Genomic DNA, 25,390 nt, shown 5'->3' on the forward strand with positions numbered 1-25,390 from the left:
AAAGCCCAGCTTTTCATGTTATTACATAATTTCTTATAAAAAAATTATTTTATTAATTATTTTCATTAAATTAGTTAATCCTTTAATCCTTCTCACTCGCCTGGGAAGCTGTTAGTGAATAGTATATGTATAGAGTATCATTAAAGAAGAAGATAATACTAACAAATCTAAACGAAACATGAAACAGAATAATACAATACAATAAAAAATAACAGTCTCAACTGGGAATCGAACCTAGTCTTTATCCACTCGACCACTGTGACCTAATTATCATATGTCATATTTGTCGAACTCACATTTCAAATTCAGAATTAACAATATTATCTTACAACTAATTTTGCCCATATTTTTTACAGCTATCTTTTTAATGATCACAAAATTCTAAAGAATTGGTTTGTAACCTAGATAGTGTCTCGGATAAACATATCCAATTTTATTATGTATAAAGTCATTAAAATGCTTACGCTAGAGAGCTTATCTATTATGTTGTATTGAAATGAAGATCATAATATAAAAGGTTTGAAGATACTGTCTTATATTTAACTATGTGTAATGTATGTATTATAATGCTGCTTTGTATGCATTTTTCTTTTCAGTTTCAGTGAAATGGAGAACGGCAGCGATTGCCTTCAGCATGTGCTTCTTCCTGAACAAGTCTGCGGTGAGGAGGAAAGACAACACCACATTCTTCAGGTACTCCAGGTTGGCCCCTTCACGAGACTGGATACGAAGCAGCCTGCAAAAATATTACAATTTTTATAATGATCGAAAAATATAAGAAAACTAGCTGTACCCCGCCACGCCTTGCAGTGGTTAAGTCTGTCTGTGCAGATAGAGAAACAATAACGCGTGTTGCTTTTACTTGCAACAGATGGCACTGAAAACAAACATGTTTTACCTGTCACAGGTGACATCTATATAATATAGGTATATAAAAACACACGAGTACTTGAATGCAACATCGTTTAAAAATTTCAAAGCAATTGGTGAAGAACTTTCGGAGATTTAAGATTTTGAACAAATGAACATTTACATTTTTAATGATATATAGATTGGATAATATACAGGGTACAACGAAGACCCAGTAGAAGTAAGAAAGCGCATCACAGCCGCTAACAACACTTACTTCGCGTTGCTGCCAGTGTTCAAATCCCGAAACGTCCATAGGAAAACCAAAATAACCCTGTACAAAACAATTATTAGAACGGTCTTGGCCTATGGATGTGAGGCGGGAACACTGACAGCAAAGTCTGCGGAACGGCTGGACACCTTCGAAAGAAAGGTACTTCGAAGAATCTTAGGAGCGGTGCGAGAGGGAGAGGCATGGAGAATCCGCCACAATAAGGAGCTATATGACATCTACCAAGCTCCCAGACTCTCTACTCATTTACGGCTCCAAAGACTAAGATGGGCCGGACATGTGCACCGAATGCCAAGCACACGTGTACCAAAGAAGGTTCTAACAGGACACCCGGGAGGCAAACGAAAGGCGGGCAGACCTAGGCTGAGATGGGAGGACGATGTCAGGAAAGATGCCAGAGGACTACTCCATGTTGCAGATTGGAAGACGACGGCCGAGGACAGAGGGCGGTGGAGGCTCATGTTAAAGGAGGCCAAGGCTCGAAATGGGCTGTAGCGCCATTGAAGAAGAATATACAGGGTGTCTGGGGGTAAAGTGCGGTAACTTTAGGAGGTGATTCTACATGATTTTAGAAGTAAAAAAGACAAATAACTTTTTTCGAAATTCCAATATTTTAAGGTGGTTTTTGGTTTAAAAATTTGAATTGTTTGTATGAGAAAATTAATATTGGAATTTCGAAAAAAATTATTTATATTTTTTATTTCTACCATCATATGGAATCACCTCCCGAAGCTAGCGCACTTCACCCCAGTCACATCAATAACTGCACACAAATATAATTTAACCGGTCAGCAACGTAAGCAGATATACACGATAAAATAACGATAGCAGTCAAGTACAATAAGCGTGTTTACACGTCAACGCGTGTGTTTCCACAAAAATCGTCATAACTCCGTTATTCTTCTAGTGACATCCCTAAAACAAAAAGTAGAATATTCGTATTGAATGAAGCTTCACATCTCTATTCAAAGTTATCCATAGAAACCCGTAAAAAGACCTACTCAGTGGAAGCAAATTTTACCCGCCAAATCGTAAAACGACGCCAAGAAAGCCGTTTGACGTGCCGACCCGCCTCGCAAGTTTAATTATTTTTTTAAAAATATATTTTGTATGAAATGGTCAAAAAGTGAAGTGACAGAATTGTTTATTGTACATTTGTACAATGAAATAAGTGTTTTTTTTTTACATTATCCGTGATTTTAGTATCGTTTTTACATAAAACATTACAGGTGAGTCATTTTTACAATTTTTTCATGTTTCCATTCTAAATTTAAATATTTACAAATGTTAATATTTATTTATGATACAACAATTTGAAAGCCTATTTTGTAACCTTTCTAAAACAGTTTTTACTATTCGGCTCCGTTCAGTAATGTTTCATTTATAGAGCTTTGATTGTGAGGCGGTAATAACACAACGTTTTCGTGAAATTGACATTTCGATAAAGACATTTTAGCTTCAAGTTCGCGAAAAGTCGGAGGGGTTAACACAACACAATGCAGTCCACGACTATGGGGGTATTTCACTAACCTCTTGATAGCTTATCCATAGGATAACATATATTTTCGATTTACAATCTATTTATTTATAAAGTCCGAGTTTACTATTCGGTACTCGAATCTATGAATAGTGGTTATATATCGGATAAATGAGCCGAGTTTTCTATGACTGCGAGAATTTAGTTATTGATATGTGTACATTACCCTATGGATAAGGTATCAAGAGGATGATGAAGTACCCCTTATGTATTATTTATACTTCGTGAATGATATTATGAGCATTTCAAATCATTTTTTGTTATGTACATTCCCTATAATTGGTCATAAGGCGAATTCGAGATTCTGCCAACGGCAAGTAAAATATAACTGTTGTCATCATAATAATCCCAACAGTAGGAATTCCATAAAAATGGGATTCTCTAATATTATTAGAATCATTATTTATTACTTTTATGTGTTTTTGGATCAACATCAGCGTTATTTTCAACGGTTATATTCAACAGTTATTTTAGCAATAGCAACATTGGCAATTTTTTCAAAAACGACCTTGAATGAAAAATATTATGGCTTTAAAAAATATATTCATACAGATCAACAAATGCTGATTCTGAAATTATAACTTTTATTATATGTGGAATTAATAAATTGTCATTTAAAATTAATAAAACCGTAAGAGTCATAAATGCCCTGTGATTGGTCAGCGGGTTCTGACAGATCTTACACTGCTACCTCACGGGTCGGTCGTCCGCGTACATTATAATATGGGCTATTTTATGCAAAGTTGCGTTGCTTAGACACGCACACGGATTACCACTGTGGTGTAAAAATTATTTTTAAAAAATTCAGGTTTTTTTTAATCTTGTTAAATATTTAAATTGGGATTTGTTGATTTCCTACAGACATGAGTGAGATTTACCTTGCTGTTAACTGACAAAACCGAGGTACGCATGACTTCATGCATACCCCGTCAGATTTGGATTGTTTTGGCGGGCTTTGAAAATGCAAACTTTTTGAAACAAATGAATATTATTTTAACTAGAAAATCGACATTTGTAAAAAAAAATATGGATATTTAAGTTAGAAGGTTTCATAAAATATTATATGACTGGAATTCCTTACTGTCATCAATGTCCAATACCTACTAATAAAAAGAGGTAAGAACGGATAGGCACTTCATAAGAGAGACGAGATAAAGTTAATGCGATTCCATAAATTATTACATGTACATGAATGTAGGACAGCTGCTTCAACAAAAAACCAGGCATGCTTTAAGTACTGAATATTTACTGTGATACTAGATAATGAAAAAAGACTAATCTCATAGATTGAAAAACCTGATTTATTTGTCCCTGATGGAGTGAAGTATTGTCACCATCTAATGGTACTTCTGGATGACATAATAAATGCCCTTATCGATTAGATAAATTTAATTTGAGCATTGGAAATTATTTATTTGTCTTTTAGAATGAAACTTTAAAATAACCTGTCAATTTCTTCTTTCAAATTTCGTCTTACTTCCTTGAATCTGTCTTTTTCTATTGTCGCATCTCTTTGGCAATCCCTGAAATAAAATAAAAGATCATATGAGAAATCAGTATCAATCAATCACAAAATGTGATGAGATGTAAAAATTTATTTTTTTAAGTTTACTTAATAAACTCGGTGTCACAAAAATCGCACCTATTGCAAAACAAGAGACAATAAAGCGATTGTCTCTTTCGGATGTGCAGCATCGTCGCCCTGATCCAAACCATAGGAAAACCCGTTGAACAGCAAAACGACTTATGTTTAGTTGCCGAGCAACATCACACTGTAGCAACCCCGATTGCAGTAGTGCCAATTGAGCGGCTTCATCAGCAATGGTGTCCATTTTAAGGGGTTCTTTTATAGCGCTAACTATTCCCAAGTGTCCTCTTCAATGTTCGGATAGTGAATGACCTGCATTTTACTTAAACTGCTCCTTTTATAGCCCAAGAAAATGAGTTAAACATTTAAGTTGTGGCACATGTGGCAAAGAGTATATGCGCAACATTTTTTTAACATTTTTTTTTGTTTATGTAATAAAACTATTGTCTGTTAAGGGGTCGTTAAATGTACTTTCAATTGATATCAATATTGTTTGGGTTAAATGAATTGGCTCGGGGACACTTACGCTTGAAACTTATTTTTAAAGATGTGCGATTTTTGTGACGCCGAGTGTAGTACCTGCTGATCTGAAGTATAAGTTTGATGGTAAGTTACCTACCCAAGTTTTTCATAAAGAAAATCTCTATTAATCATTTCAATTAGGACTTATTACGGATTCTGCTTAGTTAGAATTCAAGTTGAAAATACAAGACATGTTGGAATACAATTGGATTCAATAAGAAATCAAACAATCTCAATCACTGCACAATGTTTTATCATTCAAACAAACATAATACCATCGGCAAGTTCAAACATTTAAACTTTATGCCTGTATTACACCTGCCGAGTGCTCGGATGATGAGATAATTACAGTCAGTACTCGGCATAAGCCGGCGAGTGATTCAGGCGAGACAGTGGATAGAAGCAAGGACCAAGGCGGCTCGGTTGAGTAAGTACCCCTCCACCCGCATTCTCAACTCGGCGCTTCACTCGCTCTCCACGCGGTCAGTGTGATCTGTTCAGTAAGTCAGCAAAAAGTGTGTGAAGTTTGTTGCTGTAAAACTCTCTCAATTTTCCTGCATTGCGAAACCATGTTAACATAATTTTAAACTAATCTCAATGAACTGACTCGCCCACTGTCTACATGTGATCACCTCGGTCTGATAGTCTCCAATAAGTTGTTTACTCAGCAAGTGTAAAGTGGCCTATATGGTGTGTGGACTGTCTAGTTTGTTACTTCCTTGTTATTTGTTTGTTACTTGTTATGTACTTCCAAAAGTAACACATTATCAAACTATAAGTAAATACTATATTGAAATGCATAAAAATCTGTGGTACAAGTCTCCCTTATCTTCTTATCTTTGTGTCATTCTTGTTCTAGGGTATTTCAGCACAATGACAGTATTTATAATATTTAACTCGTAGATCGGGTAATAAATCATTATACATATTTTTATTACTGGAAATATGGCAAATCTTTTTTTTTTGTATTTGTGTCAAGTTAAAACAATAGTAAAATGTATTTATGCAAAATGTGTACCTTTTAACGCTCAAAACATCACTACATCTAATGATCCAACACTGACGATATTTTAAGTTTATCGTATTATGAAGTTGTATTACAAAGTACACTTTAATTTAAGATAATACTTTAATAGCCATAGTATGGCGTGTAAAATAAAATATATTCATTGTTTTCAAAAAAGAAAAAAACCGTTGAAAATAAACAGAACGAACAAAAAAATCGAACGAAATCTTTTGTTTTCGCCGGCATAAACATTACTTTCTTCGGGTGATCACGCAAATACGCATGAAAAATAATTACACCATTTCTACTATCACACATGTGTGATATCCACCTAGTGATTACATTAATGATTTCTCTATACAATCTGATAGATTGCTCGAATGTTACCTGTATTGTCCCTCTAAATTATGCTTTTCTTTTCTGAGGGCTGATATTTCCAAATCCTTCCTCGCTAACTCGTGGGCGTAGTGCAGCATGTGCGGAGGTGCTGATACTTCCTGGAAAAGATATTAACAACTTAAAGTGAAACCTCTATCTATCGTTTTTGAAGGAGCCTATCGAAAAAACGATGAATGTGGGAAAACAATGGATGCAGGAATACATAAAAATGCTACATTCATTTGTCATATCACTCGGATGAGCTGCACAGTTATCTACAAATAATAAAATGTTTTATTGTGTTATTGTTTTATTGTTTTATGCCCATTGCTGCGTCAAGGTCCCTTAAAAACAAATTAAAAATGTTTATAGTTATCCATGCCTTTTTGTTTGCGTAATATTTTACGGGAAAAAGATTTCATATTTTTAAAACACCTACACAGAGTACATAGGCTTCAGCGATTTGCCAATGACGAGGGGCTAGCGTATGTCAGTTCCATCACTGTTGTTACAAATCAACACTAAGATTCTCTCTTTCGACCCATTACTGTTACCGTTAATTATTATTCTGGAAATGATCGATCGAGATTCCACTGTACATAATAATATGTACATTTAATTCTGTTTTGACACAGATGATTCTTTTCACAGATACGTAAACCGTAGAAGAAAATGAGAAATTGTTTGAAAATCACTCCAGGATGTGAAAAATAAAGCACAATATTATCACGATTCATTTCTGTATTATTATGCCACATCGCGCTTCCTTCTTTTCTAACCTTCAGACAGCGGTACAGTGTAAAGAAGGATGAAGCGCAACACGGCATAATAAGACAAAAATTAATCTCGATTATACTTTTGGCCATGTAAATCACAAATCATAACGAAACGCACAATTGTTTATTCCTACAGTAGTGTTAGATTAGGTTAATTGAGTTAGGAAAATGCTGAATCTAATAAGAACGGATTTTACAATTATGCGACCATATCAAAATCGTGTAAGAAAATAGCGTTTTAAAACAGAATCGACTGTATTTTTTTGACGAAACATTTAACTCCGAGAACAATTTCTAAAGATATTTCTCCCAGATGTCAAAACACCAGTAGAGTCTTTTTGGGAGTCATTCTCCCAGCCTGACACGGACTCATAAAATTAATGCTATATCATTTTGTATTATGGTGAGATACATGATTTAAACAGTGTTAGAAAGAGAGAACACAACCATTTGTATTTGCATTTAAAAGTTTACAATAGACTGTCCTGAAATTTTTTAAATAATTCTATGAAACAACATTATGACATGAAATATTAGTCAAGGATTGCAAATGACATACCTGCAGCGAACCATTGATGTCGTGCTGCTTAACCGTGTCAGATTTACCCTCCTCTTCCTTTACATGTCTGGCCCGTATCTCCCCCTCCCTCTCCCCCAGCAGGGTGGAGTAGCGCTCCCTCTGCTTCTGCAGTAGCTGCTCCAGCGATATGACCCGACCCTTGTACTCCGCCAGCTCTTCGCGGTGAGTTATTCGCTCATGCTTCATTTGCTGGAAATATTCATGAGAACCTTCATAATCACGATAAATGCATTTTTTTTTAATTTAATTAAAAATTAAAAACATTTTCGTATTTCCATTTTTTTTAAATTAAATGTGCCAGTTTTTCAGTTGCTTCTAAAGCAGTTGTAAGATTGTCAATAACATTATTGACACCTTTTATTTACCTATGCGTAGTGTGTGGGTCAGCATTGCCAGACGTAAAGATTTTTGCGGGTTGTCCCACTATTTCAGAAAAATTGATTGTCCCCCGCGGGACAACTAAATTCACGATCTTTCAAAAGCTCAATAAGTCAATGAAGAAGACAAAAAATGCGGGTACTTAGCATTAGCGGAACTGTAAGAGTTTTGTAGTTTTGATGTCATTTATGACAGAAATAAAAATATTCTGAAATAAGCATTTTTTTTGGGTGATCCTGTATTTTGCTCTTAAATCCTGATATTTAACTGGCAATGCTGGTGTGAGTTTTCATAATATTATTTTTATCAAAATTGGTACCCAAAAATAAATTTGACTTTCTTTTGTTAATTATAGTATTACCATAGACATATGAATAATAGTAGACCTGCCCTAAGTGATTAAAAGCGTATTATCCCCACTCCCCATACCGGTTCCATTGGAGCCGGCTGTGCTCGCGTATGGCCTCAAGTGAAATTTGGGGGGAAAAGGGGGGGGTGAAGGGTACAAATTTTAAGGCTATTCAATTTTAAAAGCTCACGCGCAACTAACAGGTATACAAAAAAGTTTTAAAATTATAAGAGTACATAATTAAATATGCATGTACTGTTTTAGAAATTTCATTCAATAGCATCTTTTGTCATTCTATATGCTGTTCTAGAACTGATCTGCCGTGTGGTATCTTGAACAAGTCATAGTGACAACTACGGCCAAAGTTTTCAGGCACGTACATATAAGCCATAGCATTCTAAGAGGAATGGGCTATCCATGGGTTATGTATTATATTAAAACTATACAATAGGTGTGTTTATTGAAGAAGGAAACACGAACCACCAGAAGAACCAACCGACTCATAATTCTCTACGCTACGCCAATACATTATTTATGTGTCCAACAATATCCATTGTGTACTCTGTAAACACATGACAAATAGTTCAGTCCTTCCGTTTGCTGACATGATTGTGATTAGTAAAATATTCTCATATATTTACATAATGATTGAAGCCAAAGATGATTCCAAATGCCTATCAGTCATTTGAATTTCATGTGGCTTTGCTGTTTTCTCTAGCATTGTGTGTGTGAGGTCGCCCAATAATAGTCCATTTTGTGCACTTGTAATCATGCAAACACTTTCATGACATGTGTGAGCAGCGCTGAGCTACCACCTGATTTTTGTTAGGTTTTATTGTTAATGATTTTAGGGTTGCATCCTATGATCTATTGTATATTGTATTTTAAGAATTAAAGAACCTATTAAGATAAGTAAAACGCCTTACACACCTCCCTGCAATCGGAGGCGATTTAGGGAGAGTGATGGTGGGGTAAAATTGGCGTCTTTTCTATACACCTGCTCCCTGCATCAGTGTGAAACGGATCATGCAGCAACGCACTCATCAATCAAGATGGTTCCAATACTTTCCAAACATCAGAAAATGGGAATGGCTCTGGCGCTTCCTTGTGTGAAATTATGTAAAAAAATGAATAGGAAGATTTGGGTGAAGAACTGGTTGATGAATCGCTTGCAAGCAAACTGACGCCAAAATCAACATGATTTCACCACACTAGGTGACTCAACGCTAGCCGGAGTTAGGGTTTATTTTTCTACTCATTTATTTATTTATTTATTTATTTATTTATTGTTGTTATACGCCCATAGGGGCTTTTACATAGATTATAAATAAGTTTTACATAAGTTATCGAGTTAGAATTTATACTAAGAGTTATAAAAGTGAAGAATTTTAAAAAAATATACAAGTAGTTTTTGAAGAATATGGCGTAAAGAAACATTTTAAACAACATAATATTTAACAATAACAAAGAACAAAATATAATATAAAACATTACAATAACATATCTAATCGTTAAATCTATTACAATAATTTGTATGATTCCACAAAGTGTTGGTTTAATTTGAATTTAAGATTATAAAGGGAATCATGGAATATATCTATAATACCACCAAACTTGTTGCCCAATTCATGCATCCTATTGGTAAGTGAGTTTGACTGATAGTTGGTTTTATATGTGTCGCAAAAGAATGTTGTATTTTGTCTAGTATTTCTTGTCGGTACATAGAGTTTAATAGCAGCAACGATGGCAGGGCTGTCAATAAGGTTGTTCATGACTCTGTATAATAAAATTAGGTCTGAAATGGTTCTTCTGTCAGACAGCGTAATTAAATTAAGTCCATTCATCAAATTTACATAATTAATGTTTTCTATTGGAATTTTAAGCTTGAAATTTAAGTACCTAAGAAATTTGTGTTGAACCCGTTCTAATTTGTTAGAGTGTACTTTATAGAAAGGAGACCAAATAGGTGAATTATATTCCACTTGGCTTCTAACTAGTGAAATGTAGAGTGTTTTCATGCAATCCAAGGACTTAAAATCAGTTAGGGTTCTACAAAGGAAGCCAAGAATCTTTAAAGCCTTATTAGTTATATCATCTATATGCGCTGTGAATGTTAAGTTTGATTCGAATATAACTCCCAAGTCACGAATTTGTGATACTGGTGTTAATTTAACATTATTTAAATTATATTCATGTAAGATATGAGAATGAGTTCTGGAAAATCGTATTACTTGACATTTCTCAATGTTCAAAAATAACATATTTTGTTCGCACCATTTAAAAAATTTATCTAAATTAGCTTGTAGAATTAGGCAATCATATATATTTCGTATTCTTTTAAACAATTTTAGATCATCTGCAAAAAGTAGGACTTGTACATCTTTAAATATGTTTACAATGTCATTAATGAATATTAAGAATAATATTGGGCCAAGGTGGGACCCTTGCGGGACACCACTTGTGGCCTCGAATACATAGGATTCTATAAAATTAATCCTGACACAAAGAACTCTATTACTGAGGTAACTAATAATCCATGTCAATAAACTACCTTTGATGCCTAACAGTCGGAGTTTGGATATAAGAATATGATGTCGAACCTTATCAAATGCTTTACTGAAATCGGTGTATATAGAATCCACTTGTTGTTTCAGACTGAGCGATTCAGATATGTAATTATTGTAGATAGTTAAATTACTTAAGGTAGATCGACCTCTGATAAAGCCATGTTGGTTAGGAACAATAATATTGTTGATAGGTTTTACAATGGTATCTAATACTAATGACTCGAAAAGTTTGGGTAAAGCAGACATAATACAAATAGGTCTGTAGTTAGATATATCGCTTTTGTCGCCTTTTTTATGAATGGGCGTTAAATAACTCTTTTTCCACAGAGCCGGAAAACAGCCAGACGCTAAGGATTTGTTAAAAAGTTTATGTAAGGGATATATCAAACTATCAATGCAAGTTATTAAAAATATGGGAGGAATACCATCCGGTCCAGCAGATTTATTACTATCTAGTGCTTTTATGCTTCTTTCTATGGAATCTAATTTTATGAAACATTGACTTAGGTTTAATGACTCTTCCACTGACGTACTGGAGACTGCTTTGATGGGAATATCTTTGTCGTAGACACTTTTAAATGAGTCAGCAAAAAGATTAACTATACCCTCAATACTGTCGGCACATTTTTCTTTAAAGAACATGCTATTAGGATATCCACAGTTGTCTTTTCGTTGAGATTTAGTAAAATTCCAGAATTTTTTCACATTGTGATGATGTACCTCATTTTCAATTACGTTAACATAGTCACTATAGCACTTTATTGATAATTCTTTACATTGTTTTCGTAGTTTAGTAAATGCTATATAATCGTTAGAATTTCTGGTATGTTTATATTTTCTGTGGATACATTTTTTTTTATTAATTAAATTAGTTAGTTCCCTTGTAAACCATTTCGGATAATTAGATGATGTAAAGCTAACCTTGGGAACAAATTGTTCTATAGAGGTATTTAAAATCGAGTAAAAGTATTCTAATTGATCATTTATATTATTTTCCTCATCTAAAAAGGACCAATCTGTTTGGGCAAGGTACTCCGTAATATGATGGTATTCAGCTTTGGAAAAGTTATACGATGGGACACTTGTTTTTTTTGAAGATGTTAAAGGCCTATTTGTTATGATAATGTCCAACGGTGGGTGGTGTTGATCTAATGGTAATAATAATTCGTCGGATAGCTCAACCACTATTTTCGAATCACTTGAAAACACTAAATCCAACATTCGATTGTTAAAGTTGAAAATCTTGTTTGATTGAGTTAGTCCCAAAAATAAAGACATATCACGAATTTCACTACATTTAGCACACTGTAAATCGGCTTGGTTTGTAGCAGGTCCGTTGTCATCTTGGCTGGTCCAGTTAGGAAGGTTATAATCACCAGCAATAATGAATTTTGCTTTAGGATATTTGAATTTGAGTACTTCTATGTCCTCATTGTGATTTTTATACGTTTGCAAATCCGATGCAGGTGGGATATAGACACAGCCAATAATAATTTTTCCATTAGGTATATTGAGCAATACAAAAATTTGTTCAACACTTTTGTGTTTTACCGGTAATTTAGTAGATGATATATTCTTGGATACGCACAGCATCACACCTCCTCCGTTAGACTTTTTGCTCGTAATAGAATTTCGATCAGAACGATATGTGGTATATTGATGTAGGCCTAATTCTGACGAGCTGATATCAGCATTTAACCATGTTTCAGTTAAAAACAGAATATCGTGTGAGAAGATTGGGGAGTTAGTTTTAAGTTGGTGCAATTTTGTACGCATTCCCCGTACATTTTGATAATATCCTGTAAGTCTAGAAAATCTGTTCTGTTTGTTTTTTAGTTTTTTGCTTGGGTTTTGATGATTTTGGGAATTCCGTTGAAATGTTTGATTCGTAAATCGACTTCGCCCTTTTCTTTCCTCTCTTCTAATTCCTTCCAGAGGTCAGTTAAGTGATTTCTTTGTTGTAGTGTCCTGTCAGGTTTGATTATAATTCCATTGGACAGAGTAGTTTTGTTAAAGAGTATTAGTTTCGCCTGTTTGACTTCATCAAATTCTAATTTAATTGGCCTGGTTTTGTTTGGAATTTTACTTCCGAGCCTGTAAATTTTCACATCTTCTAGATTGAACTCGCTATTAATTTCACTAATAGCTGCTAATACCTTTTTTCCATCCTCCAAGACGCTCACTGTAGTTGAGTTCGAATTACACTCGGGGACGTTGAGTAAAATTATGTTCTTCGAGCGGGTCTTGCGTTCCTCTATCTCAGCGAGCACCTCACAAATTGGCGTTGTTTCCTGTGGTAATACTTTCTTTTCAATGATTTTTTCGAATGTCATAACTTTTCCTTCAAGAACTCCAACAGTTACTCCTAGGTCTTGCATAGTTCCAGATAGATTAGAAAGTTTACTGAGTATTTTTGCCATTTGGTCTTTTGTTATTTTTAAGACAGGATCGGTAATGGCATTGTGGATGCTATTAATCTCCTCCTTAGCTTTGTTTAGGAAAGCAATTGCTTCATTATTATTCATTTCGAAAGTTAAATTTAAATTTTTTTTTTTTATAAGAAAATAATATGAGTGACAACCCTGCTCGCAATGTACAGGTAATTAACTCAAGTAGGTAGCGGGAGCGTCCACAAGTGTTATCCAGTAAGTGCGAGGGAGAGAATACCTTATCCTGTTACTTGTTAGAGCGAGACGTAGGGAACACTGTGCACAATTGACTCATCACTCATGCAGTGATCAAGGAAGCGATCTAGGATGCTCCCCATTATAGCCCTGATGTTGCCTACGATTGCAGGGAGGTGTGTGTGTAAGGCCTTTTAATCATAAATCTTTCACGAGATAAGAGAGTTATGGCAGTTTAAAATGATAAGCTAGGATTGTCAAAAAGATTGCTGAATACCACTGTCATTTTGTTACCCGACTATTTATTTTGTCAACAACCCGACTTAAAGGTTAAATATCATTAAGGATTGGAGTAGACGATTGAATACTCCATCTAGAAAAAAGGCACAACAGCTAAATAAATAAATCACCATACATACGTCTTGCTGTTCGCTCATTTTCATGTCGCACTCTTTCTCCATTTCTTCAATCTGCTGATTGAGAATTTCAACTTTGTCTTGCAGAGTTTTGATATGCGATCTTAATTTGTCTGTATCGTTTCTGTTGATTTTTTGTTGCTGAGCTATTTCCGTGCTGGAATAATTCTGAGTGAGTTGCTTTTTATAGACTTCATATTCCGCCTTCAGAGCCGTCAGTTCCGCTCTGCAAGCTGAGTGAATGTTCTGGACACTGGAGCCACTGCCGTTGAAGATATTCCAGACATCTACAGGGTTGCCCATTGTTTCGTTGACAACGATAAGCTCTTTCTTCAGAAAGTGTATCTTGTCAATTATTTCTTGGAGGTAAGGCATTCCTATTGGCTTTTCAGCATCCAACGGGACTGTAAATTATGAAAAATAATACCTTGTATCAATCACATTGTGTAATCAGTTACATTAGATAGTGACAAAAGGTTAATTTCTTATGAAATGAAAAAGATGTGCGTAAAAAGAAGACATTTTATGTTCATATAATAATAAAAAATGATAAAATAATCAAAGGAGCTAGGGCAATGGAGAAATGGGGGAGGGGATTAGAAGGGTGTAGAGGAAGGTTGGGGGATCCTGGCTAATCAAATCTGGTTACAAAATTCAACTAACCATTTCAAGCAGTGTTTCAAAACTGAATCGTAGATAGGCCCTTGAAGGGTTGACCATTAGTTTTCTTTGCTCTGTATGTACATATCGCACCCCCGCAAGTAAACTGTCACAATTAAAAATATTTGAGAAAGCTTTGAGAAAATGATTATTGATTTTTTGTAACCTTATCATACTTCTGATATTAATTGCGAAGAAGGTATCTAATGAAATCTTCATATATTCTGTTTAATTTGAGATAAGTATTTAATAATAAATACTATTTTTAAGAAACACATAATGCAACAGCTTTTTATTCAGTTTCCATACGATTTCTTAGTCAAAAAGGGTTTAAAAAAACTGTCATATATTTCAAATGCGACAGTTTTTTTTAACTTTATTCTCATTTCATTTTCAAATTAAATACTTACAAAAAAATTGTCACAAAGAAACGGTTTTTTTATTTACGTCAGGTAATAGTTTCACTTACAAAGATCTGAAAACACTATAACAATACAAAATGTTACACTTCTCTTTAGTCATTTCACATTCAAAAAGTGCGAAAGAGACACTTCCACCATCCAGCGGGGAGCAGAACAAATTGAGAAATGACGATTTTTTGAAGATAGATTAAGGACGGGTTGTTTCGGAGAATCTGAACAATTCATCAAATTTCAACGTTCATTTTCAAGTTCTGTGAAAGACTTTTCCAAGTTCTGTTTTTATTTCAGTTTTGTCAAGCAACTAGCCTACAATTATATAAAAACAGAACTTGAATAAGTCTTTCACAGAACCCGAAAATGAACGTTGAAATTTGATGAATTGTTCAAATTCTCCGAAACAACCCGTCCTTAGAAATTTGGAATCAACCTACAAATTATTTAACTGAACACACTTTGCGGGGGTGCGACATATTGTGAAAGTAGGTTTCACAAAAAGTTAGAAGGAAGGTGGAAGGTTTCTGTAGCAGAAGTTCCTTTATTATTAGTCTATCAATAATGATTTTATGTTTATTTTGGTAGTACATACAATGGCAGAAGCCGAGTAAAGGGGTTTATTTTTAATAAATTGATCTCCCAGCCGCAGAAAAAAAATAGATTTGTGAGAAAAAATAAAGTCATACATTTTAAAGAATCTTCAATAAAAGATTTACGCTTTTCACGTTCGACGTTTTCATCGGACCTTTCCTTGATACTCGTGGTGACATTATTTCTCAACTGTTGTATGACATCCTGATCTTTTCTTCTCTGTCTGTCATATTCACCAACTGTTTCAGAGAGCTCCGCAAGCCTCGCCTCTAAGGTAGCAACGCGCTCTTCTTGACTCGCGCACATTCTCTTGGCTGTTTCTTCTGCCCTCTTTGCTTTTATGCGCTCCTGGTAACGAGAATTAACAATATTATAAAATTAATATAAAACTAATCATAAAAAATATTTAGTAAGTGGCTATACAAACTTTCTCTTTGCTATTATGGCTCCCAATTATCGAAAAAGTTTATAATTTAAAAAAATAAAGCAATCAATCCGATCAAACATTACCAAAAGTTACTATGCAAATTTCAAACAATGTTGGTTATTTTAGAAAAAAACTTTGTAGGATATTTATTTGAGTTGTGCAGTTGCAAAGTCGCTCTTGATATTTTAGAAATCTTGAGAAAATTACGAGAAACCGTTTGGTACGACTCAAATATAAAAAGAATTTACATTTTATGCCAAATATCTAAATAATATTAAATCATTCTTTCAGCCAACAGCCAAAAAAAGGGTATATAATTCAATACTCCACTTATTTCTCAACACATAAATTATTTAAATAACACTTTGTTTCAACTTAATTGCTACAAGAAACAACTATTTACATCAGGGGAGATGGAAAAGGATGCATTTTTATTCAAAGTTCAAAATTTCATGTGTTTTGACGCCGTGTTTGATCTTGTTAGTATGATGTGATTTTTGATGAAAGATCTGCTTCAATCTAAATACGAACAAATTATCTAAATAACCTAAACTAAGAAACTAATAACTTGCTTTTTCACGTTTTTCCGTCTCCCGTGAAGTAAATATTTTCTTCTTGTACTAATTTATTAACAGTTTACTCTTCTACAATAAGTTGAAACAAAGTGTTATTTCAATAAAGTGGGTGAATTTAGAAGTAAGCGGAGATTGGAAATCTTACCAAAAACTATTAAATTATATTTACTTTCAATGTATATTATCAATACTTTTTGGAAATGTATCAAAACCAGCAAGAATTTCCAGGGCGGGTGTTGCAATGACAATGATTTCATCCTTGTTCTGGCAGAAAGTGTTAACCTATTATGCGCCAAGTACACGTTGGCGCAATGCACTGGGCCAATGCGCTGGCCCATCGTTACTTGGCATATGCACGCGTTGGCCGCCAACGTTGGCCAGCCAACCCGATTATTGTCGGTTTTCATGCACACATCAAAGGATCTCGGCACCAACCCGCCAACAGTGTTCCCGTCTTCAGCGGAGATAGTAGTGTCGATTATTGCGTAAGTGATTATTTACGTTTTAATAAACTGCAATAGTTTCCACAACCATCAAACATCAAATAGCCAATGCAGAACAGGGTGCTTTCATTGTTTTTTAGTAGTCTCAAAAAAAATTATGATAATGAAGGTATTTTTATGTTGACGAATAAATTTTCTAAACGATTTAAAATGTGCCATTTTCGATTTGCATCCTAAATGACATGATCATCTTTATTCGACAATAACGGTGGCTTAACGTCACGCCAGGCGACGTTGCTGACAGTCTTACCAGGCAGTGGCGGTTTCTATGTCATAATGATGTTGTAGCCAATTGGAACCGTTTTCGAATGTGCGATTTTAGATAGTTTTGAAAACAATAATTATGAATTAAAATTACATATTTTTACTACGATAATCTTGATTAGATAAATAAACTTTTAAATCTTCAACACATTTTTTGATTAGATAAATAAACTTTAAATCTTCAAGACATCAGTTTGTTAAAATATCCCACTGGCCAAGAGCATTGGCGCCAACATTAGCTCAATGCGTAGGTCCAACGTGTACTAGGGGCATTAGAGATAACATTTTCAGATAAAATTGGTATGTATGATTCGATATTAGTTAAAAGCATGTAACTTTTTTTTTTAAATTTAAGGACAATTATTAAAAACTAATTTGAAAAATAATCAAGTAATTTACATCTCTCAAAGCCATAACATGATTTTGCTTCATGATAGAAATTTCTTCTTGCAGCTGAACTAGCATCTGGGGAGTCTCTTGAGTCCTGGCTTCAGCACGGTTGAGTTTTCTCTGAGTGGCTTCCAATTCGTTAGTCAAATCCCGAAACCGTTTTTCTAAGTCTGAATTAGTCACTATAAGAGGAAAATAAACATTATGATAACATTCTAAACAAGAGCCTGAATTTAATTCTGTGTTGGAACAATGAGAAGAAAAACAGTTGAAACAGAAGAAAACAATGGCATTTAACCAAAAAAATCCTTTTGTATGAAAAAATTGTACAGACCTGAAGTTTCAGATGAAATAACAAATTTGTCTTCTAATTTTTCTTTGGATCTTTTTTCTGATATTAATTTCATTTGGAGTTCCCTAAAATCGAAATAAAAAATAAGTTACTTTAAGGTACAAGAATAATCACGAGTGACAACTTAACCCCTTGGGCGACTTTGGGAGATATTCTTTACCGACAACAAACACCATAGTCTTTTTGGGAGATATATCTCCTAGCCTGACAGTCTCATAAAAGTTATGCCACCTCATTCTGTATTACGGTGAGAAAAATTACTTAAAACATTGTTAGAAAAAGAGAATACCACACTTTCAGTTTGCGTACAAAAATTTACCATAGATGATGCCGAAAGTTTTATTGAATAATTCTAAGAAATATATTTATCAGGTTTGCAAATTTAAAAAAATATATTTTTCATACAAAACGAAAAAAGTGAAGAGACAATAACTTTTATAGGACCTTTTTCTAATCAAATATTTTTTTTGTGTAAAGTAGTAATTACAGTTTACACAATAAAACTTTATCTATGTTTGGATTCAAAAGTTTAATATTTTTAATTGCATATATATATTTGTAATACTAGAAGAGTTTTGCATCTGCATTTAAAAAACAGTATTTTATTTTGAAATGCGTTCAAAAACAGCGAATTTATCTGGAAACTTATGTGATGCGAAAATATTTTCTGCGCAATCTGCATTCTGATGTGCAATCTGCATAATATAAGAAGTACACTGTAAAATGTCAGAGGCTTCATGTGTTAATATAGTATAATAAAACCTAATTTTAAACTTTATTCTACCTTTATTTTGTTCAGACCAAAAGAGACTTTATCTTTAACTTTGTCTGTAATAGAAGCTTTCATTCAGAAGTCCATACGATTCGCTGGGTCAATTTAAAGAATGTCCACTTTGGCATCTTCTGTCCCTACGCGCGCCATAGAATAAACAAGATGGCACTACACGTTTCGTCGAAGTATATATTAGGTACCGAAGAAAGCTTAAGGACGCTTAGGCCATGACCGTGGGGGAGACAACACGATGAATATTATATGTTTTACAGAGATGGTGACATAAACAAATGTCAGTTTTTCATTTTAAATGCTTGTAGTATTTCAATTGGATAATTCGGGAAAGGTTTAGAATAATTATTTATGTTGTTATCGATTTAGAATGAAGCGGAAGAATGAAACAAAACAAAAAACGTAAAAGATCATTGTCAAATAGAATCAAACTTTTTTTTATTTACTTTAATGTTGTGCACAACTACATTAAAACTTAATATCTTATAAATAATTTGCCGTAAGTACATGGATTGTGTATTTATTTCCAATTTAATATATTAACGTAATATGTATTTAGAGTCGCGGACGCTAAATACTATAACAAATTGATATAGATGTATGGGTATTTTTCACAACATTAAATAAAGATTAGTCACACATTTTTTTTCAAATGACCTACCACGACTGGATCCTTAGAGCCGCCTCTGATCGTACCTAACATCAAGACGAATACGGATAGCAGAGAAGAAGAATCTACTTATCGTCTTAGATAGATGGAACAAGTGTTGAAACGTAAATACAATAATTTAAAGAGATTAATTTGTTAGAAATATTTTGTTACTTACTTTATGGTCAAAGAGTGCTCCGTATGTTCTCTCTCGCGTTCTTGAATTTCTAAAGCCAATTTTGCCCGCAGATTCTCCAACTCACTTTGCCTTAGTTTTGACAGGGAATCTAATTGCTGGTTTAATTCCCTTATTATTTTGTCATTCTAAAATAAAATATAAATAATATTGAATAAAAATATTAAAGTACATAAACAGAATTACATCTAACTAACTAAACGTCTCATACATACTCTTTTGTTATTCTGATTCTTGACATGAACGGAAAGTATTTGATTCGCTTGATCGTGCCTTTGTCTTCCCCGGGCGTCTGTGACTTCTCATTAACCGTCACGTCATATATTCTCCTTATACCCTTATCTTCATTAATCCGCTCTACATGCCCAAACCATGTAAGCGTCCCTTTCTTAATCTTAACCATTACGCTTTCATCAGCCTTGCATTCTATCTGGATATCCGAATTTTTAACACGGTCATACAAAGTTATACCCTACACAGGAAGCCATAAAGAAAATAATTTCCCTCTTTTGGGGTGCTGTGTGGAGGGTCTTTTTTAAGGAAAGGAATAAGAGGATGTTCTGGAAGGTAAAGTGTATGAGGGTTTGATAGTGGAATCTAGGGATCAGTTTGTCCAGTAGTGATGGACATATCGCTCCCACTGCAGCACAAGGCGATGTGTCGAGAGACCAAAGGGTCTCCCCAAACCAGCCTCTCCCGATCTGGCATACCACGCAGTTGGTGGGCCGGCGCATCCTGAAGTAAATTCACCTCACCCGATGAACCTGGGCACCCCTTCTAAATCACCTAACATAGCGAATCACTCGGGGTTAGTGATGTATAAATTCCCGGGAATTTATTTCTGGGAAATATTCCCGGGAACATTCCCGGGAATATTCCCCTGGACGGGGAATTTTGGGAATTTTGATTTTAACAACATAATACCTCAAAAAGAATAATATTTATTAAATAAAAAATAAAATATACACACATATGGTACATATAGAGCAGGATAGATCCATAAAAACTATTCCCACATATATAGGAATAGGATCCAAGAGAAAAATAACAAAAAAAACACCGATCGAAATTATTTTAAAGTGAGTAGTATCTCTATATAATTGTATACTGTACAGTATTAGTAGCCTTTATATGCCTAGTAAACGGTACATATAAAAAATCAATCGTAAAACTGTAAAAATGACACAACTTCACAGATTGTTACTGTTCATCTGATGATACCGATTGGACACTGACACTCTCAACTTCGCTTCCACTTTCACCTTCATATTCTTCTTCTTCTTCATCCGACCCGGACGAATTTGTTGCCGACTCAGGATTATCTACGTTTTCTTCTTCCTCAGCACAGTCAATTGGATGTTTGCGTTTGCGAGTACCAGATAGGTTTGAAACGTTATGATGCGAAGCAATCTGATCATCCGTGGAAGAAAGGGTTTTCTTGGGAGCAACTTGAGAGCCTCTTTCAGAGGAAAGAAGTTTCCAATTGTGTGCCACAAATGTTATTTTCTCCGCTCTTTGAGTTGTTAGACGATTCCTCCGTGTTGTATGAATGCGACTAAACGTGCTAAAAGATATCTCAGTGGCTGCTGAAGTAATGGGAGCAGTCAATATTCTTATGGCAACCTGTGACAAATCAGAACATCCGCACATCCCTTTCCACCAGGTCACTGGCGTGATTTTATCGTGGTAGGGAAGTCCCTAGATCAGAGGATATCGTCTTAGATAACTGCTAACACTCAATAAAGCATCCAAGAGAAGTGTAGAAACCATTTTATCAAAAATAAAATAAATTCCCCGTTTTCGGGAATTTATTTCAGGTCGGGGAATATACCCGGGAATATTCCTGTTCCCGGGAATATTCCCCGGGGAATATTCCCGGGTCTACATCACTACTCGGGGTGACCTATGGCAGACGTGTTGGTTATCCAATAAATGGTTTCCGGGGCAGCGGTACCCAAACCCGCCTCCCAAATTGAAATGCATACCTTGGGGATCTCATTTATACAGCATTTAGTCTACTTTCATCCTTCCTCAGCCAGTTCCATGTAGAATAAAATTTTATTTTGTTCATTAAGTGTGTATTAATGATATAAATAAAGCATTATGAGAGTCAAAATATAGAATTTTGATATTTTTAATCCTCCTCAATGGGGTGTCCTGTGCTGAGTACCAACTAAGAATTTAAAATCTTTTCAATTGTACATCTGTTTTGAAGAGTTAGTAATATTGTTAGTTTATCTTCTGTTAGATCTTTAAGTCAGGCTGTACTGCAAGATCGGAGGGAAAAGATATTATGCCCCTTGATCTTAAGACCTCTATGGATCCTAAATCTTATATGGATTCATTCTGCTTTTCCTTTTACTAATGTTTCGGTAGAAGGATGTTATAGTTTTTTGGAAAAATACTTGTTAATTACCTGTTCTCGAGCCATTCGTTTATCAGTTTGAAAAGCTTCTTCCATACGTTCCTTCTCCGCGGCCAGTGTTGCCATCGATAATGTAAGAGTTGTGACCGAACTTTCTGGAATTGAGAGAAAATAATGTTAACTATGCATTTGAATAAATGTATGAAAAACACCAACGTTATTTCCGTCTTGTTCATATTGAGTTATTTTGTGTTTGAGTATCATCCAATCATGGGATCATGTACCGAAGAACAACAGCCTACACTGTGCCATCACCAGGCGTAATATGAAAATCTATATAAATAAAAAAAACTTTTTTATTTTCATACTGCCCTGACGAAGCTACGGCGCTAGCAAAACCTGGTCGGCAATTGGTGTGGTAAAAATTTTGGTAAATATTTACCTAACCACTGCACTTTTAATATGTACATGCCGCCATTTTGGATTGTTTTTAGTACGGATTGATGTTTGCGAAAGTTTAGTTTCGATGTAAATATGCACAAATTACTCAATTATACCAAACTAAGAACATAATAAAATATTTTGTGTAATAATAGTTGTTTCTTGCAGTAATTGTTGAAAAAAAGTATGATTTCTATAATCTGTGCCGAAAACTGCAGCGCCTAGATATTTACCAAAACTTTATTTGTAATAAAATGTGCCCCGCCATACATTGCTGTGGCTCAGTCTGTCTGGGCAGATAGAGAAACAATAGCGTGTGTTGCTTTTACGTCCAACAGTAGGTGCTGTTTAAAAAACATGTTTTTACCTGTCACAGGTGACATCTATATACTATAGGTATGTAAAAACACATGTGTAATCGAATGCAACGTTGTGTCGAAATTTCAAAGCAATCGGTGGAAAACTTTCGGAGGTTTAAGATTTTGAATAAATGAACATTTTTATTTATATAGTTTTGTAATGGTAGCTTTGTTACGACAGCTATCCTACTGAAAATAGTGAATTATACAAGCACAAAATATTCGTCAATACAAGGTGGGGAAAAAGTAATCACCCTATTGGAAAACGCTGTAACCTTTGCAAATGGCGCCAAATGTCAATTCGGTTTTGATATTTGTGAAGTAAACAAACGCAGAATACAAATCGACAAGTCATGAATCAGTTTACTCCGCAAGAACGCGGAATAATTGTTTAAATTTTTTTGTGCAACAATTCGTTGGTTGTGTTGGCGCAGCGTGTATTTCGTCGCAGATTTACTGGGAAGAGAAGAGACGAAGAGACTGGGACAACACGAGTTGTTCCCAAGGCTGGCCGCCCCCGGAGCAGCCATTCTGCTGAGAATATCGCTGCTGTTGCCCAAGATGTCGAAGATGAGCCCGGAACATCGACCAGACAACGTGCCACGCAATTGGGTATTAGCTGGCGGTCCCTACGCAGAATTTTGGTGAAAGATTTGAAGATGTTCCCTTACAAAGTGCAGACAGTGCATCAGCTGTTAGCTGTTGACCGCCAAACGCGTATAACCTACGCTCAAGCCATCCTGAATCTCAACGAAGAGGTGGACGATTGTTCATCGAAAATTATCATGAGCGATGAAGCTCATTTCCATTTTAGCGGTTACGCGAATAAACAAAATAATCGTTTCTTGGGCACCGAAAATCCGTGTATCACCCACGAAGAGCCATTACACCTGCTCAAAGTTACTGCGTGGTGTGCTGTTTACGCTGGAGGAGTCATCGGGCCATTTTTTTTTGAGAATGCCGCGGGCTAAACGACGACTGTGGACAACGCGCGCTACAGAGCCATGATTGCCGAATTTTTTCTTCCTCAATTGGATGAATTGGGACTGGAGAATATGTGGTTCCAACAGGACTGTGCAACGGCGCACACTGCTCGAGCCACAACCGATATTCTCAAGGAAGCATTTCCGGGTCGCTTAATCTCTCGTTTTGGTGATTTGCACTGGCCGGCCAGATCACCCGATTTAACCATTCCAGACTTCTTTTTACGGGGTTTTTTGAAATAGCGGGTTTACGTCAACAAGCCTCAGACTCTTGAAGCCCTTAAGGAGAATATTCGCTAGGAATGCGAGAACCTGTCGCACGAAGTTCTGGCAAGAGTGCTGGAAAATGCCATAAAACGAGCCCGTATGGTCATCAACTCTGGCGGCGGCCACTTGGCTGATATCATTTTCTCAACTTGATGGAATAAATTCTAATGGATTAAATAAATTTCACAAGCAGTACCAAAGTTTATCAATAAATAAAAAATTACAGCAAAAGAACATTGGGTGATTACTTTTGCCCCACCCTGTAGTAAAACTCAATGACATTGCTTGTAACAGTCTTTTTGCAATCTTCCTCTGAATAATCTGCATACTAGCAAAGCATCTCTTGTTAACACCTAAGCATACCTGAGAAGGACATTGTAGTCTACAAAAAACTGATAGACAATAATACAACCGTTAATACCTGGTACAGACGATTCATCAGTTGTGTTAAGGGCACCCAAGCCTGCTTCCAGTGCCTTTTTCTCTCTGACCAGTCCCTTATACGCTGTCACTACATCTAAAAAATGGTTACATATGAAAAACAAGAAAAAATATTATGGTATGTATTTATGAGGTTATAATATTTTTGTAACTTGTGGATAGTTTCCTGGATACAAAAAAGTTACTTTAATTTTTTGGTATAAATGTACCTCTTAATCTGCTCTCATATCTTTTGATTTGTTCATTTTGTTTAGATATGGTTGACGTTAAGTCATTCCTACTCATTTTGTCCAAATTCATTTTGAAACCGTGTAATTTTGGTCACAGAGTTAACAAACAAACGACTGCTTAAATATTTCGAGCATATTGTCAGAGAAGTCATAAATCGTACAGGTGAACTAATATTGCTCCAAGGACATGTAAAGTTATCTAAGGTGTTAAATAAACAAAATAAATCTAATTCTTTAAAAATAAACGCTTTGTATATTATGTATTCCGTTAATTTCATTAAATATTTCACAAAATTACACGAATGACAGATTGTAAAACAAATTGACAGATGAAGTTTTTTTTCTTATTTTCGGTGTTACAAGCCATTCTATCTGTTCTACATTGTGTTGAAAACCGGGGTCGGTATATGCAAGACAATGTTACGACCTCGTATAAGTTTTTAAATCATTCTTGATCGATTTAGCTGAGCCAGCATAATTATAGTAATAATTTGTATGTACATTATTTATGATTGTATCTTTTTAATGCTTATCATTTGAAAAGGTGGAAGATTTTATTTGTACAATGTTCCATTAATGAAATAAGTCAAAAGGGAACGAGACTTAACGTGGGCACTGGAATTAATGGAATTCAC

General features: G+C 34.9%; 1 protein-coding gene across 1 annotated transcript; it reads right to left on the bottom strand.

Moving 5' to 3' along the window:
- GCC88 (GRIP and coiled-coil domain containing 88 kDa) lies at positions 1–25,057 on the bottom strand. Its single transcript, XM_089635217.1, has 12 exons — positions 24,735–25,057; positions 24,506–24,601; positions 22,086–22,189; positions 19,652–19,797; positions 18,023–18,105; positions 17,698–17,870; positions 15,625–15,877; positions 13,866–14,266; positions 7,508–7,717; positions 6,182–6,291; positions 4,124–4,201; positions 1–736 (listed from the first exon to the last, which is right to left on the bottom strand). Exons 1-12 carry the CDS (start codon positions 24,823–24,825, stop codon positions 562–564), a joined length of 1,920 nt encoding a protein of 639 aa, XP_089491343.1. The 5' UTR covers positions 24,826–25,057; the 3' UTR covers positions 1–561.
- Positions 25,058–25,390: the final 333 nt, after the last annotated feature.

The sequence above is a fragment of the Hesperophylax consimilis genome, chromosome 9 (genome assembly GCF_061612785.1).
Source record: "Hesperophylax consimilis isolate HC1 chromosome 9, BYU_Hcon_1.0, whole genome shotgun sequence".
Classification (NCBI taxonomy): domain Eukaryota; kingdom Metazoa; phylum Arthropoda; class Insecta; order Trichoptera; family Limnephilidae; genus Hesperophylax; species Hesperophylax consimilis.

Bases quoted from the DNA above. Each gene is read 5' to 3' on its own strand.
- GCC88 (XM_089635217.1), bottom strand. From the start codon at position 24,825: ATGAATTTGGACAAAATGAGTAGGAATGACTTAACGTCAACCATATCT. The intron at 18,106-19,651 runs GTAAGTAACAAA...TTTCGATTTTAG, and splicing joins GAGCACTCTTTGACCATAAA to GGAACTCCAAATGAAATTAA. The intron at 17,871-18,022 runs GTCTGTACAATT...TTCCTCTTATAG, and splicing joins TATTTCATCTGAAACTTCAG to TGACTAATTCAGACTTAGAA.